This window comes from Oryzias melastigma, linkage group LG15 (genome assembly GCF_002922805.2).
Source record: "Oryzias melastigma strain HK-1 linkage group LG15, ASM292280v2, whole genome shotgun sequence".
Lineage (NCBI taxonomy): Eukaryota > Metazoa > Chordata > Actinopteri > Beloniformes > Adrianichthyidae > Oryzias > Oryzias melastigma.
In genome coordinates, this window is record NC_050526.1 from 5,172,026 (window position 1) to 5,186,402 (window position 14,377).

Sequence of the window (14,377 nt, forward strand, 5' to 3'; positions counted from 1 at the left end):
TCGACTAATCGGAAAAAATAATCGGTGATTAGTCGACTATTAAAATAATCGTTTGTGGCAGCCCTACTAGGCAAGGCAAGTTTTTTTGTATAGCACATTTCATGTACAGAGAAATTCAAAGTGCTTTACATGAAACATTAAAAGAAACAATCAAAAGAAAGAGTAAAGGTGTGATCATTTAAATAAAATTAAAAGAAAGTATAGAGCACAAAGAATTTAAACTAGCATAATCACAGGTAATGCAACTTTTCTAGTTCCAACAGAGCCTGTCTGTGACAGTTTGATTGACAGAGTTTTAAAAGAAGAAATACTCGGAAATGCAAAAACTAAATTATTTCTCATTACATTTGTTGTCTTTCATAATAAAAATGCCACACAAACATTATTTTTTTTTTACATTAGTAATTTCACATTATAAAGCTAAGATCTGAGTACAGAATCTCTGGAATTATCTGAAAGGCTTGAAAACGATGTTCCGAAGTGGCCATTAGGTGGTTTAGATCATTCTTGGCAGGCAGGCAGGAAATGTGAAGATCAGTAATTATTAATTGAACAGTGAGCCACCGTAACTTATCGTTCTATTAAAAAATACAACAGAAGACTTCTTTAGCCGTCTTTGAAACCGCTTGACTCAGAGGTCTAACTTTCAGATCAGAAACTGATAACTGACCTCAATCAGCAAAACAGAGCATGCATGTTTTCATCCCCCTTCTTGGAGAGCTAAAATACAGAAAAGCTCTGCTTCACAAACAAAGATTTCTCTCTGATCTGGCAATTATAGATCATCCCACCTCACCCCCCACCCCTTTCTCTCGGTCTTAGTGATCTTCTGATTGCATGCTGGGGGAGACGAGCGGCACAAGAACCCTTCACTCTGGCTCTTAACGGAGAAATAGCCTGAAAATGTATTCGGTTCCCTCTGCTTTATGACTCATGAACAATGTAGGATGTTAGGAGATATACAGATAAAAGCAGGCTGATACACGGCCATTTAATAGATGCAGATTTGCTCTAATACGCCAAAAATGCCTTCCAGTGAGACAATCTTTGTTGAATTTAAAGCAGGAGAAATCAAGAAATGTTTCGCTTCTGTAATCTTTTTGCACAAACATTTGTGTTTTTTATTCTTGTCTATTTTGTTTGTTGGCAACAATTCTGAAATACACAAAAATATTAAGGTTAGAGAAGTAGCGCACTGCGACGGACTGGCGCCCATCAGTAGTCGGGATAGGTTCCGGCACCCCCGCGACCCCGAAAGGGAAGAAGCGGCCAAGAAGATGGATGGATGGATGGATAGAGAAGTAGCTGACCTGAATAATTTTTAGAACCAACAAGGTAATATTTGCCTTTTTGCCTATTAACTTTAAAAACATGTCACCCTAGAGCTATGGGAGCGCCTGTGACTCATAATTCAAAATAAAAGTCAGTAATGGAAATGCTTTTTCATTTTCACAATGTAACAGCATTACTTGTCTCTTTAATAAAATGAAAAAACAATCCTCCAAACTGCTTTTTTCTTCAATATCGCTCGTTCTGTAATTTAATCAAAAGGATAAAGAAAATGTCATTTGACATTTCATTTAAAAAAATGTTTTCTAGTGAACTTGTACCAAAATTCATCTAGAAATATCAAATTTGAAAATTAAATGGACTAACAGAAATGCTTTTTCATTTTTTAACAATTTAGTTGGAGTACTCGTCTCTTAAATAAAATGAAAAAGCAATCCTCCAAAACTTTTTCTTCTTCTTTTTCTTCTTCAACTCATCTCATTCTGTTACTTACCTAAAGTAATTAAGAAAATTGGATTTGACATTTGATTTTCAAATAATTTTCTAATAGACTTATAACAAAGTTCAATTAGAAATATAAAATTTAAAAATTAAAAAGGATTAATAAAAATGTTTTTTCATTTTCACAATGTAACTGCATTACTTGTCTCTAATAAAATGAATAAAACAATCATCCAAACTGCTTTCTTCTTCTTCTTCTTCTTCTTCAATACCACTCGTTCTGTAATTTAATCATGATATAATAAAGAAAATGTCATTTGACATTTCATTTTCAAACTTGTACCAAAATTAATCTAGAAATATCAAATTTGAAAATTAAATGGACTAACAGAAATGCTTTTTCATTTTCACAATTTAATTGGATTATTTGTCTCTTAAATAAAATGAAAAAGCAATCCTCCAAACCGCTTTTTTCTTCTTCTTCTTCTTCAACACAGCTTATTCTGAAACTTACCTAAAGTAATAAAGAAAATGGCATTTGACATTTCATTTTCAAAGAATTTTCTAGTAAATTTATAACAAAGTTCAATTACAAATATCAAATTTAAAAATTAAAATGTATTAATAGAAATGCTTTTTCTTTTTCACAATGTAACTGACAATCTCTGGCAACCCTGCAGCCTCAGCGGGTTAAGAAATGCCTGGAAGTTCAGGACAAAAATCCTTGCATCGAGCCGCCATTGAAAATGTCATGTGGCCAAAGCTGAGGTTGATACACTGCGTCAAGCTCTCCAAATTTAGATTTTGTGCTGAAGTGCTGCCGATATTTTCCCGTTCAAAGTATCCAAGAAGGCACAAATTACAAAGAAATTCTTCATAAAAAATCCTTAATAAATTGGTTTGAAGTTATCCTAGATTGACAAAATCCTTCACCAAGTGATAATAATTAGGGCTAATAATTATTAAAAAGTGCCAAAAATGGCAGAAAACTAAGATTCAAATAGTTTTGGAAAGAAAGCAACAGAAGAAGGAAAAAAATAAAAATAAACGTTTAAACGTATGTAAACTGTAAATCCTCCATGAACGTAGTGAAAGCCCAAAGTGCAAAGACCGCATTCAGTCTACAGGAAAGGAGTCGAGCAAAAGTGCAGCACATATGCAGGGCAGAACACAGAGACAGGCAGAACAGGCTCTGGAAAAACAATTACTGGATACCCGTTGGCAACTCAGATGTAAATAAGAATGGTTGATGTCTCAGCTGTCAGATAAAACACCACAGAGGAAGATGAGAGTCCAATTTATGGAGAAAAGAAAAATAAGAAAATGAGCCAGACCATGTATGTTTTTTAACATTAAAAAAATAGACTTTTTAATAAAATCAAGATGAATTTAAATTATTTTACCTGGAACTTTTTTAATGCTTAATTATATAAATAGGAGAATTTTGTTGCACCGCCTGCAGATATCTCAGTTTTACACAGAGAGAGTTACAAATTTAACTTTGAAAAAGAAAAATAATATTACTAATAATACAGTTTGAGTTATTTTAAGTAGAAAATATAGACAGAATTATGATTAGACCTTTTTAAAAGGCTTTTTGTCTTTTGAGAAATAGAATGTTTAGTGGATTTTACGCCAAAAAAATCTTTAAGTCACATTTCATTTATCTCTTTTGACCACTTTGTGAATTTTTTTTGTCTTTTACTAATTCTGAGCAAAATAATAATTACATATCCTAGCAGATGAGCGTTTCAGGATCATTCCTAAAATCTTTTATTTTGAAGTTTTGGTTTAAAAGTAAAACCTACTATTTGCTGCCCCGTGCCGTTGAGCTGATACTTCTGATTTGATGTAATGAATGAGGAATCTATTCAATAGTTTGGAGCATGCCTGTGCATTAAACGCTTTATTTGGAGCCTGTTTCATATGCAGTGAAGTTCAGATGGTTCTTGTCACTGAAAACAGAAACAGGATTTAACATTCTGAAATCGATAACTCTACAATTACTGCTAACAATGAGAATGACTTTTTTTAATCAATCAATATTCATAAAAATTTTCTGCAAACTTTAAATACAAAATCGACTAACATTTAACGAGCGAAAAAGGACTACAAAATGTAAATATATATAATAATATAATATTCTGTATAACAATCATAGTATACATAAAAATATATTGATAATAAACAGTTTTGACATTAAAAATAAGAAATATTAATCAGGAAAGCAAAAAAGAATAAACATTGGAAGTTTTTTATTTTTACTTTAGTTAAAATAATGTTGCAATTTATCAAAAGCACCAAAATTTACTTTTGAAAGACTTGTAAAGTGGATTTATCACTTTAGGATTTAATTTTTTAGATTATTTTTTATTTTATATTATATTTTATTTTATTTTGTTTTGTTTATTTTTGTTGGTTTGTTTAAACATATTACTGCAATTTTTAGCATTAAAAGACTTGTAAAGTGGATTTATTTCTTTAGGACTTTATTTTTATTTAATTTTCTTCATACAATAGTGTTTCTGTTTTTCTTTTTTTTATTGTATTTATTTTTATTTGTTTAAACATATTGTAGCATTTTACCAAAGGCACAAAACTTCACTTGTTAAAGGAGTGTAAATTAGATTTCTCTCTTTAGGATTTTATTTTATTTTGTTTTATTTTATTTTATTTTATTTTATTTTATTTTATTTTATTTTATTTTATTTTATTTTATTTTATTTTAACTTAATTTAATTATTTATATTTATTTTTTTATATATTAATATTAATATTTATTAATATTTTAATATGTATTTATTATTACTATTGTTGTGTTTTTATTTATTTATTTTTTCAGATTTCGAATTATAGTTTTGACCGTATTTTTTCCAAATTCAACTAGCTGTAAAAATTTCTATGTTTGTCCAGTAAAAAAAAAACATTTTTTTACTTAGTGTAGCCTTGTTTTCAAATACTTTGCATAAATCATGTTTCTTTAGAATTTTTTTTTACACTTGTTTCCTATTTTTTTGCATTTCAAATTGTATTTTTCTCCATTATATCACCTTCAAATCGCTTTTTTTCCTGCAAACTCTGTTTCATCGTCTCTCTTTATTCTTTTTGCTGCACTTGTACATTTCCTTTTTATCTTTTGTAACTTTTTTAAAAAAAGGTTCTTTCTTCTTGCTTTAAACCGTACAGCCTGACAAGGATTAAGCAGCATCTCTTGCCACACTCGGCACTAAATTTCCTTGTTGAAGGACCTTCCTTTGTTTCCGCTGACAGCTCTCTTGTTGAGGCCATGTTTTCTGACAGTCAGCCAAGTGCGAATTTAAGCACTCTCTTACTACCTTCAGATTTATCGGCCTGATTAGACTTGTGGCTGCATCTCCATATTTTGTCATCTTGAAGAGATTTTTGAAAATAGGTTTTTGGCTTTCTTAAAAAAAAAAAAAAAAAAGAAAATCTTATTTTTATTGATCGTACCAGACAAATGAAATTTGTGGGAAATGGCATTTGCACACAATTGCAGCTTTGATACACAGCAATGCGTTCAGACAGACGTCATGATCAAACACAATCAGAGATGCACACAAACTGCTGGCTGGTGAGAGAAGCTGCTTTTGGCTGCTATCAACCAGAGCTGTTTTAGGCTTGCATAAAAAATTCAGCAACATTCGCCCTACATACAGCGCACACACAGATGCTTACACTCACGTCGCAGCATTATTTATGGTGTAAGCAGGCACACAAATCTGCTGCACATGCGGTTAATATGCGAGGAGAAGTAAATGATTAAGACGCAGACGTTCAGCTATTAGTCTGAACCACTTTTTTTTTTCTCCTCTGATAGATTAAAAAATACTTGTAACTTGGCACTGTCACTTTATGAATCATGGAGCAAGTGATGACATTTTCAGGGTCACCAGCAACAATGAATCAGTTCATCGCTAAGCTCCAGCCATGTGTGCGAGTGAATGTTTCCCAGGAACCATTAACAGGCTGTTTTCAATACACCTGTGCATGCATTCAAGCAGCATGCATGCACGTGACCTTGGGGAAGATGTGCGCGCACACCTCCTCGGTAAGGAGGTCAACGCCACAGCTCGCTCATCCATTTTCATTAGACACTGATGACAGGTGTGGAGAGATGGATTGACCGGAGAAAAGGAGAACGGCTGAGAGAGTGGAAGGATATAGTTATGCTCTCTGTGGAAAGACTATTAAACCACTATCTGCTGTCCTCAACCATAAAGCTCCCTCCGCTTAGATTACATAATACACTTCCAACTACACTAGACTCAAACACTGACAGGTATTAAGTTACTCATTGCCCACTATCAACTAGGGCTGCCACAAACGATTATTTAATAGTCGACTGATCACCGATTATTTTTTCTGATTAGTCGACTAATCAGGTCATGGACAAACTGGATGTAAAGCACACATCTTAACCATAATTAGCTTTAAACTAATAAGAAACTAGATATATAACATTACCTGCGATAATGCTAGTGGGAATGCTGTAAACTGAATTTGGGTGCTGAGGATGCTGAAATTTATAGCTAAAAACGCTTAAGCTAATAGCTGAGACCACTGAAGCTGATAGCCAGCTAAAATATTAGTTAAATGGTAAATTAGTCTAAAAACTGAAAAAAGCCTAAGTTAGCCAAAACAGCTAGCATGCAGCTGAAATATTAGCTAAACTCCATTTTAGCCTTGAAAACAAAAAAAAGCCTAAATTAGCCAAAACAGCTAGCATGTAGCTGAAATATTAGCTAAACTCCAAAATTACCTTTAAAACAAAAAAAGCCTAAATTAGCTAAAACAGCTAGCATGTAGCTGAAATATTAGCTAAACTCCATATTAGCCTTAAAACAAAAAAAGCCTAAATTAGCCAAAACAGCTAGCATTAAAGCTGAAATATTAGCTAAACTCCAAAATTACATTTAAAACAAAAAAAGCCTAAATTAGCTAAAACAGCTAGCATGTAGCTTAAATATTAGCTGAACTCCGTATTAGCCCCAAAAAACGAAAAAAGCCTAAGTTAGCCAAAACAGTTAGCATGCAGCTGAAATATTAGCTAAACTCCAAATTGCCTTAAAATAAAAAAGCCTAAATTAGCTAAAGCAGCTAGCATGCAGCTGAAATATTAGCTAAACTCCATATTAGCCTAAAAAACCTGAAACAAATCTTGAATTAGTCAAAATAGCTAACATGTAGCTGAAATATTAGCTAAACTCTAAATTAGCTTAAAAAATCTTAATAAATGCCAAAATAGTCCAAAAAGCTAGCATAATGCCATTATAACTTTTAACTTTACTACACTCTGACTCCATATAATATAAAGTAACCACTAATCGAATATTAAATTAGTCTTCGACTATTTTAATAGTCGTTTATCCGTCGATTAGTCGACTAATTGTGGCAGCCCTACCATTTGTTTTGGTTTTTTTTGCTCATAGAAGTGGTTTACTAAAAGGTCATGAAAGCATGTTTTTCCTGCTCTAATCTGAGTGTGGCCCCCGCCAGTGTGCGCTACCCCCGCTCTGCCAAGCCGCTTCTGAAAAGCCTTTGGGGCACCTGTTCGTCTTGGCATGAGCCGAATGTCTGCAAACGCTGCTTTCCCCAACTCCAGTCTAAGTTAAACCACTTGAAGTTTTGCATTTGCCCATTTACACTTAATCTCCTTTTCACCCGCGCTGCTCTTACAGCTGAATGGTATTTCTATGGTTTAGGTCAGTCGGTCTAGAACTGTTCAGTGTGGTCAAGTGGAAAGACCAGAAGATAAGAACGGAGCTAAAACATGTCATTTTAGAGAAGAAACATAAACGTGAATGCTAATTCCATGTCGTTATTATTAACAGTAAACCTTTATTATTTAATAAAAAAACATGAATATAATTTAAAGCCTTAATTGACACAAAAATCCTCAACTGAAGTGTTTTTATATTTTTTCTTTACATTCTATATTTTAGTTCTTTTTTATAATGCAAAAGTTGATTGTGTTAATAGTAGGATAAATATATTACTCTTACTCTTTTATGATGTATATTTATCAGCGTAAAGGCTTTTTTAATATGTACTTTTAATTATTTTTTTATATTTTTGTTTATTTTTACACATAACCATGAATAACTATGAAAAAATAGGATTAAAATGTCTTTAATCCTCATTGTATCCATATTAGTTGCCAAAGGTAAACGCTGAAAAATAAGGACTCATCCTGTTTGCTTATAGGCTTTTTTTTAACTCTTCAGTTGTGAAACAGCAGACAGCAAAGAAGGACTTTCAGATCAATAGAATTATAAAAGAAGAGACGTCCCACTGAACACAACTGACAGATCTCAAGAGGTCACCCGGCATCATGTCAGAGAGGCGGCACGGATATTTTCAATAATATGACATTGAAATTCCAAGACCAGCTTCACACAACAAGAGCTGACCAAACTGTCAACTGTATTTCTACAATGTAACTTATAGAAATCTTCCAGAAACCCTCGTCTGACACTAGAAAAAACGGGTTCTAGGTGCTGTAAAGGAGAGCTGGAGTGTGGCATCGTCCTAAAATTGACTCCAATGGAAAAGACGAAGAGGAAAATGGGGATATTTACTGTACTTCACTGTACCATATTTTCTGGAGTATAAGTCACAGTTGTTCAAAGTGTGACATAACTAGGCTCATATTGTTTTTTCTTTCCCAGTAAACACCAGTTGTTTTTCAGCTGTCGTTTCTTCTAACAACCACTAGAGGGCGCTGCATCTGAGTATAAGTATTTGCTACAGACAGCAGCAGAAGAAGAGTTGTTCAAAACAAACATGGCGGAGAATCGGATTGTTTTCCTCTTAAATGTTGATATTTTTTCTTATACAGATCAAAATGTTCATGTTTTTGTATTTATTTAATTATTTTTTTAGCTACACTGGGCTTGGCGGATTTATACTGAAGCGTTACACATTAATCCTAAAACTGCGACCTATATATGGTTTTCTTTTATTTTTTATTAGATATTGTTTTCTCTTGCAACTTATACTCTGGAAAATACAGTAATAAAACAACAAAATGACCTAAAAAGCCTCTTGATCCAGATGGCTTTTTCTGTTAACCTACAAACTGACCCCGGCCCCACATCAGAGAAGAAAACAGCTCCTCCTCCATATGTGGGCCGGCCCCCCGAACACCATCAGAGGTGCCTGGTTTTTCTTTTCTTTTCTTTTTTCTTTTGCAGTCTGGCCGTGCAATCAAGACCCACATAGTGTGAGTTTTAATTCCACCCATGCTCTAAAGCAGGGGTTCCCAAATTACAGTCCGTGGGCCGGATCCGGCCCTCCTCCATATTTGGGCCGGCCCCCCGAATACCATCAGAAGTGCCTGATTTTTCCTTTTTTTTTTTCTTTTGCAGTCTGGCAACGCGATCAAGATCCACAAAGTGTGAGTTTTAATTCCACCCGTGCTCTGAAGCATCCATCCATCCATCCATCTTCCTCCGCTTCATCCGGGACCGGGTCGCGGGGGCAGCAGTCTAAGCAAAGATGCCCAGACTTCCCTCTCCCCGGCCACTTCCTCCAGCTCCTCTGGGGGGACCCCGAGGCGTTCCCAGGCCAGCCGAGAAACATAGTCTCTCCAGCGTGTCCTGGGTCTTCCCCGGGGCCTCCGCCCAGTGGGACATGCCCGGAACACCTCACCAGGGAGGCGTCCAGGAGGCATCCGGACCAGATGCCCGAGCCACCTCAACTGGCTTCTCTCGATGCGGAGGAGAAGCGGCTCTACTCCGAGCTCTCTCCGGGTGACCGAGCTTCTCACCCTATCTCTAAGGGAGCGTCCAGCCACCCTCCGGAGAAAACTCATTTCAGCCGCTTGTAGTCGGGATCTCGTTCTTTCGGTCACGACCCAAAGCTCATGACCATAGGTGAGTACTGGAACGAAGATCGACCGGTAAATCGAGAGCTTTGCTTTCTGGCTCAGCTCTCTTTTCACCACAACGGACCGGTACAGCGACCGCATAATAGCGGACGCAGCTCCAATCCGCCTGTCGATCTCACGCTCCGATCTTCCATCACTGCTCTGAAGCAGGGGTTCCCAAACTACGGCCCGCGGGCCAGATTCGGCCCTTCTTTGAAATTGGGCCGGCCCCTCGAACACCATCAGAAGTGCCTGATTTTTCTTTTTTTCTTTTCTTTTGCAGTCTGGCCATGCGATCAAGACCCACATAGTGTGACTTTTTCTTCACAAGTGCTCTAAAAAAGGGGTTCCCAAACTACGGCCCCCGGGCCGAATCCGGCCCTCCTTCCCTTTTGGTCCGGCCCCCTGACCACGATCAGAGATGCCTGATTTTTTTTTTTTTTCCTCAGTCTGGCCATGCGCTCCTGACCTCCTATCTGGTTATTATGTGTGGCTTTCTCTAAAACTTTAAATGTTTGAGTTTAGACGCACTTCTTACACTTCTATTCACATCTTACACCGCTATGTGGCCCTCACAAGAAAAATTTTGGGGATCCTTGCCCTAAAGTAAAGAGTGTAAAAAGAAAAAAAAGAAAGGACATAGAACACCCGTTTTTCCAATATTTAATACGTTAGCAGATCATTGTAAACTGAATCAGTGGCACCAGAGGATTGAGAATTGGATTTTGTTTGTAAGACATAAAACAAAATGCATGTTTTACATCAAAACGCATTACGAAGAACAACTTTCCCAGCAGTTGGACATTAACAGAGCCGCCGGGGAACAGGATCCTCTCCTAGTGGCAGCAAAAGCAATTTCGTAAATGGCTTATTTGTAGGTGAGTCTTAAATCTTGCGTCTCCAATTTTTCCCAGCAGAAGATAACAGCAAATCAAAATCTTTAAAGTTTATTTCGAAAAAGTTTCCAATGAAACGAATGAAGATTATGATCTCATTAATCTGTTTAATTTTAGAGCAGCGCCGGATTAAGGTGTCTCAGCAGAGGGCCTTTTCAATCTCTCCCGCTCTTAATTATTTATTGAAGAAACAGATTTACCAGTAAAGAAATCCCCCACCAGCAGTGAAGTGAATAATGCTCCAATTCTCTCCTGTTAATGTCAGTCACCAGGATTTGGGCAATAACAAATGAGCAAAAAAAAAATATGTTTATAAGAATGTTATCCTCGTCTATAAGCTCCACAACCCTCTGGCATTATCAGTTGCACCAGAATGCCGTCTTGCCATCAGCGATTTCCATCACACAGCCCATTGTCTGATAAATTGATGCAAGAGAATCGCACATGCTCAAACTCCCCCCTTTTGCACACACGCAGCCTAAAAATAGCAGCTGCCTTACCTTTCTGTACACTATCATGTTGGGGGACTCATCTGCTACCCCATTGGTCCCTTGCCCGCTGCTGTTGGTCTGTGCCATGATCCGTTGGGTAAGTGTGCCACAGGAAATGTCAGGTGCTCCTGTTGTGGAAAGATTGAGATGTTTAGGGACTATTCGTCATAGAAAATATGGTCGAGAAGTGTTTTGAATAACTGGATCGTATTTTAGACCATTTTTTTGGCCAGTTTTTTGGCTGCACGTATTGCTTGCAAGGTCTTGACAAGGACCCGTTTGATTATACTCAGAGGGTTCTAGTAGTGGCAAGTTTCCCTGTTAATGGAGCAACTTGAAGACAGTTATGGCACCAATAATGAGAATAAATCAGGATTAAATGCATGTTTTATGGTTATTCACATGCACTTTTCTAATGGTACGACAGGTGAATCCAGGTGTACGTGCACTAGAACAGGGGAGTCAAACTCAATCATACAAGGAGCCAAAATCCAAAACATATCACAAGTCGCAGGAACAACAGGATAAACATTTATTCAACACACTAAAACTACATTTATGAAACTTTAAAACTGTAACTTTTTAACATAATTATGAACTAGATATATATGCTAGTGTGAATGCTGTAAGCTGAATTTAGCCGCTGAAGATGCTTAAATTGATAGCTAAAAATGCTGAAGCTGATAGCTAGCTAAAATATTAGCTAAATGATTACCCAAAACAGTTAGCTTGTTAATGAAAAAAATGCTAAACTTCAAAATATCATAAAAAACTAGAAAAAAATCTAAATTTGCCAAAACAGCTACCATGTAAATATTAGCCTGATTTCAAAATAGCCTGAAACCCCCAAAAAAGAAAATCTTAGATTAGCCAAAATAGCTAGCATGTAGCTGAAATATTAGCCAAACCCCAAAACACCCTAAAAAGATAGCAAAAAAAGCCTACATTAGCCAAAGCAGCTAGCATGTGGCTGAAATCTTAGCTGAATTTCAAAACAACCTAAAAAAACTAGAAGAAAAAGAGAGTCTAAATTAGCTAAAACAGCTAGCATTTAGCAGAAATATTAGCTAATCTCCAAAACAACCTAAAAACTAAAAAAAGCCTAAATTAGCCAACATAGCTAGCATGTAGCTGAAATATTAGCCAAACCCCCAAACAGCCTAAAAAAATCTCAGTAAATGCCAAAACAGTCCAAAAAGCTAGCAGAATGCCAATTTTTAAGACAATTTTAACATAATTATGAACTACATACAGCATTTCCTGCCACAAGTATACCGAAAACTAAATTTGGCCGCCGAAGAGGCTAGTGCTGATAGCTAAAGATGCTGACATTGATAGCTAAAAACGCTGAAGTTAATAGCCAGCTAAAATGTTAGCCAAATTAGCCTAAAACTTAATAATAAAAGACTTAGGTTACCCAAAACAGCTAGCATGTAAATATTAGCCTAATTCCAAAACAGTCTAAAAAACTGAAAGAGCCTAAATTAGCCAAAAGGATGTAGCTGAAATATTAGCTAATCTCCAAAATAGCCTAAAAACAAAAAAAAACTAAATTAGCCAAAACAGCTAGCATGTAGCTGAAATGTTAGCTAGACTCCAAAATAGCCTAAAAAATCGTAATAAATGCCAAAATAGTCCAAAAAGCTAGCATGTCAACTTTAAAACTAACTTTTTAACACCGTTATGAATAATAAAAAGGCAGGAATATTACTCCAGAATAAATCAACTTAAACCTTAGATAACATTCAATATTTTACTCTCCATAAAATGTATTTTTTGTCAAAATTATACAAATTAGAAATAGGCGTAAAATAACATCGGGCAATTACTAACAATAAAATAAAATGATCTGGAGGGCCGGATAGAATTACCCGGCGGGCCGTATCCGGCCCCCGGGCCTTGACTTTGACACATGTGCACTAGACAAACACACCGTCCCTGGAGGAGGAATATTACTTTACGGTGCAGCTTGGACACATCCGTTTTGTGCAGAGCGGCTCCAGTCCAAAATGTGCAAGACTTTGCAAACGTGCATCCATCCTGTGCGCGCTGCACGCTCCATCTCTGACACCCACACGACATCCTTGTGAGGGTTTAGTCTGCATCACGAGATAGCCTATAGCATTCAAACAGTGAAGTCATGCAACCTGAGGCCGATTGTGTGTGTTTATTGTCGCTCGTTCTTTTTCAGCACCTTGGACAGCTGCTGCGAGGAGGAAAAAAAAAAAAAAAAAAAACACGCCCCGCGTCCGTGATCTTTTGAAGCCCGCGCGAATGCACGGAAAACCGGAGAAGACGGTCACCGGAGGAGAACGGAGAGAAAGGAAGGAAGGGAGGAAGGGAGGAGGAGGGAGCTTACCTGAAAAAACACGCAGCCCACTAAAGGACTCCTGGATCCCCGCAGGGGTCGAAGCCGGATCGGTCGCGCGTTCGGGTGTCAACTGGCAGACATAGGAATGCGAGGGCTGGTCGTCGGCGGCGGGGAGACGCAAACATTCGTCGGACACTTGGTGTGGTTCAGCTCCGTCTCTCCTCTCCTCCCTCAGAGCGATGCTCAGAGAAGCGCGAACACGGAGCGCTGTGAGCGCGCATCGATCTGTGACCAATCGCGTGTGAGGAATAAATTACAACGCGTTTTGGAGGCGCTATTTGTTGACACTTTTGAAAGAATAAATAAATGAAAATACCTGTAGGAGATTTAAGTTTTGATTGTTCATCAAAGGTCAAAGAGAGCTTGACTCTGATTTTATTCACCTTTTACCCTTTTTTTCCTTACAAGAGCATAAACTATTGCAATTTTAAGCTTTTATAGATCAAATGTGGCAAATGTATTATAATAAAGTCATTGCACTTGACAATATTCTCAAAACAGGAAGAAAAATATGAAATGGGCAAAATACATAAATGTAGGAATATCTGATATTATGTTAATGAGTAAGTATAATGATTTAGCAACACAATCCGAACACACTAATGATAAAATGTGTTCATACATTACATTACTATTATAAATTATGCTGCAAATGAGGTTATAGATTTTTAAGTTTTTTTATTATTATAATTATTTAAGATAAGCTTCCTTCTGTTCCCTTTCTATGAAGCCCCTAAAGGCACATCGGAGTAAAAAAAAATAAAGAAATTGAGAAAAAAAAAATCTAAAAAAAAATGAAATGTTTTTTCTATGGTTCCCACACTAGTTCATACGTGGTGCGCACAAGTTACTATTCTAACCAGAATTTTTTTAAACAATTTTTTTTCTGGTTACTGTCTGGTGCGCACCATATACTATCTAGTGAGAACCAGACACTATCTGGTGCACACCAGATACAATTTGTTTCATACTAGATACCATCCGGTCCTCAGCAGAAACT

At 36.5% G+C, this 14,377-nt stretch overlaps 1 protein-coding gene across 2 annotated transcripts in view; it reads right to left on the reverse strand.

Moving 5' to 3' along the window:
- LOC112161778 (regulator of G-protein signaling 7) overlaps positions 1–13,642 on the reverse strand; it is an 84,621-nt gene extending 70,979 nt beyond the window's left edge. The window contains exons 1-2 of one of the 2 annotated variants that reach the window (XM_024297228.2): positions 13,366–13,642; positions 11,016–11,134 (exon numbers count right to left, since the gene is read on the reverse strand). In XM_024297228.2, coding sequence (XP_024152996.1) covers positions 11,016–11,093 — 78 coding nt within the window. In that variant the 5' untranslated portion in view covers positions 11,094–11,134; positions 13,366–13,642. Of the gene's footprint in view, positions 1–11,015; positions 11,135–12,962; positions 13,221–13,365 lie in introns of those variants that run through there. The other variant, XM_036215677.1, reaches the window with a different exon arrangement.
- Positions 13,643–14,377: the final 735 nt, after the last annotated feature.